General features: G+C 39.0%; 1 protein-coding gene across 1 annotated transcript; it reads right to left on the bottom strand.

Annotated features, from left to right (window-relative positions):
- Window positions 1-2,510: 2,510 nt before the first annotated feature.
- Window positions 2,511-6,493, bottom strand: LOC148817392 (claudin-16-like). Its single transcript, XM_088937934.1, has 4 exons — window positions 6,448-6,493; window positions 4,710-4,874; window positions 3,280-3,344; window positions 2,511-2,738 (listed from the first exon to the last, which is right to left on the bottom strand). The coding sequence occupies exons 1-4, from the start codon at window positions 6,491-6,493 to the stop codon at window positions 2,511-2,513; spliced, it is 504 nt and encodes a 167-aa protein (XP_088794060.1).
- Window positions 6,494-6,891: the final 398 nt, after the last annotated feature.

The following is a 6,891-nucleotide window of genomic DNA, read 5'->3' as shown; positions in this document are numbered from 1 at the left end:
CTTTATATCTGAAAACTGCAAATTGTAAGACTGCATGTGTGTTCGATTGTATTGATGGCAGATTTTAGGTATTTATTTTCATGCTTTGTAAGATGCACTTTTTTTCTTCGCATTCTAGAGTCCTGGTGTGTGATAAATGTGGATCAAGCACTTTGTCCTGCTTGGCAGCAGTATGGAGTAGTGGTTAGGGCTCTGTGCTCCCAGTTGGAAGGGAGTGGATTAAATTCCTGGTGGAATACTGCAGTTGTGCTATTGAGCACTCTACTTCACTCAGATTGCGCCGATTGTATCTGGTTAAATAAAAGATAAAATAATAAAAAGAATTCCCGGCTCATATTGTGTAGCTCTCTGTCATTAAGATTTTGGAGCAGTATAAAGGCAAAATAAAGATGAAAATTGTGTGAGATGTTACCTTGTAATAATACAGCAAAATGTACTGGGCATTTCCATTTACAAATGAAATTCCGTACCAAAAAATGTTTAACTGCCATAAGTTAGACTGACCATTAATGTTAGGCTCTTGTTACATGAGTGGGTTCTGCATTGAAATGCTGTTGTGTTTTATAGATCACAGGAAGAGGTTATCCCATTCCAGAGGTTATAGCTTGCAAGTTCTATCCACTTACAGGAGTTTCTGTATATGCGACATGATGTACCAACAGAAATGAGGGTAGTAAATTCTGCCACTAAAGCTAAATAAGGGCTCTTTTTGTAAATAGGTTCACATGTGGTGCATTAATTGATTAATTAGGCAACTGGTGATGGTTTGAGAGACTCTTTCTCACATGGTGTTAATTTAGGCTAGTTAGATATATAAGGGAACCCATAGCTAAGAATACAGCGTTTATGGTTTTTGATCCCTTTGCTTGCAGTGAGTGTTTGGTAGAATTTAAACCATTAACTGACATTTCCTTGAAAATAACAGCCTAGTAGCTGTAGTGTTATGGCAGGATACTCATTGATGCTATCCAAAGCAGTAACTCATGTAACAAGGGCTTTCAGAAACAGGGATAGAGAAATGTAGTATTATCAACAGGATCCATAATATTAATAAGGGAGTGGTTTTACTATTAAAATTCTTCTTTCAGCTACAAGAGCTACTGTATGCTAATCTGTTGTAGATGTTTACAATAATTCAGTCTGTCATGTGGAGAAATTAACATGCTTTCTCACATTTACTTCCCCCCCCCCCCCAACACATCCAGTGCAGTAAAAAGGAAAACTGGTTTCAAGTTCCCCTTGTGTTTTAGCATCACAGCAAAAGAGGGAACATGACAGAAAAGCTAGCGGAGTACTGAGTGAGCATAGCTCCCATGTTAGTACTGTAACTGATTATTTCTATATTAACCAGACAGACTGATTTCCACATGACTTCCCCAAGGATTCAGAAACAAAATGAGAAGATGCTGAGTTCTCTAAAAACAAAAAGGTAAAGCTGACAAACCTGTACCTTTAGAATCTTCTCTTGTTTAGTTTTTCCATTATTTCTGGGGGAAACAATTCTTATGACACTGTTATTGTATTTTAATAATGACCAGCTTAAGACAGTGGGCAGTTTGGTACACTTTGATAGCATATATTTCAAGTTTCTTCTCATATGGTACTTATTCCATTGCCTACTGTAAAAAAATATGCATGCCAACTCCCTATATGTGGGTACCTACTGTAGCTCTCTATATGCAGTAACTTCCTTTTATCGCAAAGACTAGACTTGTTGATCTGACTGAGGGCTGGATGTTGCAGAGGTGATGTAAGAACAGAACTACATTTTCTGTCTGAAATCCAGCTGATATGGCTGATCCTGTTTGGCCTCGGATGGGTCTCTGTAACAGACACTGCCATGCCTGAGACCTCAGACAATTGCTTTTTCCCCACTGTCTTCATGTCTGCCTGGTTATCTGCATGTTGTGTATACTTAGAATTTTACAGATACACAGAAGTAGAAATAATTATAGAAGCACAGGACATGCATAATGTGTAGCTGCACAGACAACCTTTTTTTTACTTTAAAAGGATTTTCTCTAAGCTATGGCAGTACTACTACTACTACTAATAATAATTACTTACATTTATATAGCGCTTTTCTGGACACTCCACTCAAAGCGCTTTACAGGTAATGGGGACTCCCCTCCACCACCACCAATGTGCAGCATCCACCTGGATGGTGCGACGGCACCATAGTGCGCCAGAACGCATCACACATCAGCTATCAGTGGGGAGGAGAGCAGAGTAATGAAGCCAAGTCATAGATGGGGCTAATTAGGAGGCTATGATTGATAAGGGCCATTGGGAAATTTGGTCAGGACGCCGGGGTTACACCCCTACTAAGAATATAAACTCCAAATGGGAATTTTTTTAAAAAAGACAAAAAAACAAACAAAAGCATATTCCAAAAGCAGTATGCAGACATTACTTACAAGCAACCCACCTTGTAATTCACTTTACTCCCATGTCACTTACTAGAATTGACAGTGTCTTCAGAATGAAGAGTAGCCCACCAATGTCCCCTGTTATATGTATGTTTGACCATTTGCAGTTCTGTGTCCTGGGTATTTCAAATGACTCCAATGGCTTAGCGGCAGTTCCGTGGGTCCAGACCTGGAGTCTGCCTTCCTCTGAGCCATGCAGTGCTGTGTCAGAAGTGTTACTGCAGTAGTCACTATACAGGCCACTGCTCCTGCTGCCAGCCAGTAGGAAAAGCCCAGCTCATAAGTCACCCCAGGAATTCCAAATTTAACCTGTTAGACAAAGTCACTTTCAGGCAAAGCATTGACAAATAAAAAATAAATAATTCAGGGTTCTCTAACTTAGGACAGTTAAAGTGTATTCTGGTCTTGATTATAATTGATATTTTTTTCTGGTTATGCTGATAACCATTGATGGCCATTAAACATTAAGTACTGACCATTTTATAAATTAAAAAAGCATGCATTTCTTGTTCTAAAAGTTCAAATTTTAAAAGCTTATTGCATTTTCTGTTGTAGCCAGATATTATCACTTATTTTTAAAACACCATATTAAGAAAAATTCCCACAATCACCCTAATCTCTAGCTAACATTAAAGGCTCATTTTATATGTGAGTACACTAAAATCCAAAATAGTAACTGTTTTTGGTATTACACATCAAAATGCATATTTTGCATATTGAAAGGTCTGTAAATATGGTCTGTAATGCAAATTTATCTTGTACAACTGCTTACTTAGCACTGAATGTCATTCATCAGGCCTACCCATGATGATCATTGAAGTAAACTAGACTGATGATATACAGTACATACCTCTTGTCTGTATTTGATCAAGGTGTCAGCACCATACCAGAGAAGTCCAACGGCACCAGATACACCTACAACAAATTGTACGGTTTAGTGTTGTAAATGCACTCTTTTTGCATAGACTCTAAAGATTGTTCAGGGGATAGAGGCACTTAAATCTCTCCATTCTCTGTCAGGCCATGAAATGAACAGACCAGTGTTTTTTCATCCACAGCTGAAGTATCCCATGAACACAAGGAAGTAGATATAAACTCCATGCAGGTTCCCACTGTCTGTATTGACCCCAGGATTGTAGGCTGTGAGGTAGCGGTGCTAACCTAATTGCTGTCCTATTAATCAATTAAAGGGCCCTAAAGGAACAGAAAGCACTATGTCCTGCAAATCATTTCTCTACCTAAGATTTCTAATCTTGTATTTAATGGGGTTTTGCTGTCATATTTTTTAGACCTTTAATTTCCCTGCCAAATATACCAATGTTTCTACATGGAGCATCAATCATTACAAAACACAAAACTTCTTGTTCAAACATTTTGTCCTAGAAGTGGATTGAATAGAAGCCTGAAAACCACTGTTTTAAATAAATGCAAATGTGAATGGATGTTTGTATGATGTATGTTTGTATTATGTTGATAACATACTGTATGATCTCACACATCTTTTTTCTATAAGTGCCATTTGTGCAAAGATTAGTAGATATACACTGCTGAGAAAGTGTTAAACATCTAAGCCACAATTGGAAGTTAGTGAATGTGTGGTCTGAGCACTAACAATTTCTACAAAATGTCTGCTAGTGTTTGTTTATTGCAACTGTATTTAAACAGCTTAGTTCGAGTGAGATGAAACCAAGCTTGGTATTTAGCAGTCTTTGATTCATGTTTATCAGAATCTTCAAAACCTTGATTGCAACAAATCAAAGAACACATTAACTGCTCATGTATGGTTAAGATTAATGGTAGCTTATAAATTACATCTAGTGTACCACTCACATCTAATTGTCTCATTGTCAGGTGTGTTCCATCATTAACATAAATTGTTCCTCTCTGAGAAGGTAAACAATACTTTTTTATTGTCCCAAAATAAATATGTATTGAGATAAACTATTTACTTGAAATAAATAATTACATTCAGATGATAGCCCTGTAGTGTCTGCATAAAGAAGCATAATGCCGTAGGAGTTTGTACATCAGTGTAAATTTAGAGTAGAAGCAGTGCACTACAATATAATATTTTTTTAATAATACCCCCAGATATTCTTAAATTACATTTCAGATGATTACATTTTTGCCCCAAGGCTTATTTTTTGTTAGAAATGATATGTTATTAATTAAACCGTGCATTTACCTGTGTCCTAAAACAAATCGCGAAGGGCACAAATCCCAATGTGTTCTGAGCACAATGAGAATATTCTATTGTCAGTGCAATGCTACAATACTCACCTCCAAAGAGGAAGAGAATGCCGGAGCTCAGGATTAGTTTGACTTTCTGATTTTGGATGTCACTGATGAGCTTTGTACATTTCATTCCACAAATGAGTCCCGGGATAGCCAAGATACAGAGTGTACAGGTTATTACAACCACAGCCCTTGTTACAACCATTTCCACTGCAGAGAGAGGGAAATGATGTTCAAACAGACTGTCAGGACATTGAGGAAATAAAACTTCTTCAGTATGGGAGACTGGAGCACGGGCTGAGCTCTATAAGCCATACACTGTTAATGTGTCCTTAGGTGACTGTGGCCAGACGTCTCTGGGGTTTGGTGATGGGTAAGTAGCACATTGGTTGCATGGGCAGGAGCCAGCCAGATTTTCATTTCATGATGGAGATACTTTTGACTGGAGTCTGCAGGTTCTTGCCTGTGAGATCATATTTCTACCTACTCCCAGACAATTTAGGCTAGGATAATTGGCCTTTCTACATTGACCCTGTGTGCTCTGCTACACCCTCTGTGGGAATTCACAGTCCTCAACCTTCCATGCTGGTGATAAAGCTGTCTTGGTAAATCTGAGTTTATTTAACAATTCCAATTTAGAGCTACAATGCAAGAAAAAAGTGATTAAAAGTGGTTTAATTAAATATTCTCCAGATGTTGGTAATATCATATTATGATTATGTACAGAAAAAAATAACTTACAGCAATATCTATAGGGTGCCACCAGGTTGTAATGAGCATTATTAAAATACATGGACTGTTCAATTTTCATACACTGTGCTTAATTACCATCCTCCCATATGAGAAACCTGGGACAGGGCTCGGATGACTCCCAAGACAGGATATGCCCATAGTAAAACTGAATGTACTCTAAATCCATCTTCTAATCCAGCTCACTATGTACTGCATTTCACCTTAAGAAAATTAAAGTCATGGTCAAGTGAACAAAGTTTTTTATTAGCGATTAATGTAGATGCACAAACCTCTTGCAAAGATACGTTCATGGGGATCTGTACATATCTTATTCAGGAGATAAGGAACTACTGTATTTCAACTTCGGTGGATTCTGGCACTATTCACCTATTGAAAGTGTTGAAAGTCAGCAGTGCTGCTTTTGTAACTTTCTAAGCACCCAGATTCAGAATTGTCAGTTTCATATTTAGCTTCATGCCCTACCACCACTACTGTAAACATGGAGAATGGACCAGCATGCAGATATGCCTTTCTGACATGCCATTCTGTCAGGGCCATTCTTCATCTGAAGCAGCACAGTGGTTTAGAGGACACTAGGTCGTGCCCATTGTGAGACTGGCATGTCTCTCTTCATCACTACACACCTGCGGGCACCCAGCGGATTCCAGGAGCGACTTACTTCAAATGCTAAGGAAACCTTGGCCAACTAATCCCATCTAACTGGTCCAAATGTGTGCCATCACTTGGGGGATCCTGGTTACAATCAGATAATGTGGTTCACTTTCAAACCACCAATATTATGACAACAGGATTCAGCCTGTGCTGTTACACATCAGACCTTTTACAGCATATTGCATATTTACTTCTGCCACATTCAAAATGTAACCCATAACAAATCATATACTGTCAATCTTCTTTACTGTCTTATATTGCACCTAACTATAAACATCCTCCTTTTAGTAATACAACTGCCTTGCCTTCAAGCTGCCAGCTCATCTCTGGAGCTGACTCTGGGAATAATCCCAGGGTTAGCTCCAGACAAACAGCTCACCAGGCAGGTCTCCCAGGAACGAGAGGGGAGTGTCACAGGTCCACATGTTTGCTGTGTTATCGAAGACGCATTCACTCCACAGGCCCCGACACCTGACACTGAGGCCCACTGATGAGAACTGGTCCTTCGCGTCGTGCTGGAAACAAAAGAAGGACCAGACAGCAAGGAAAAGAATAATTCCTTACACTTATATAGCACTTTTCTGGACACTCCACTCCAAGCGCTGGAAATAAGCTGTTCTGCTCAGGTAGTGTTGTGTGGAGAACGCATATGATGATACCTTGTTTTTGAAGAATGTTTTACACTACAATATGCCCTGAAGTGTTTAAGCAATAAGAGGGGGACTTGCCTTACTGACTACTACATTTCAGCTCCTTCAGTAGTAGCAGACTACAGTGCTCACTGGCCAGCAGCTCAGTGAGGAAGCAGTGTGTTGCTTGAGAG

Source organism: Atractosteus spatula, chromosome 20 (assembly GCF_055471065.1).
Source record: "Atractosteus spatula isolate fAtrSpa1 chromosome 20, fAtrSpa1.hap1, whole genome shotgun sequence".
Taxonomy (NCBI): domain Eukaryota; kingdom Metazoa; phylum Chordata; class Actinopteri; order Semionotiformes; family Lepisosteidae; genus Atractosteus; species Atractosteus spatula.
The sequence above is the reverse complement of the archived record's forward strand: the minus strand, read 5'-3'. Positions and strand labels throughout refer to the sequence as shown.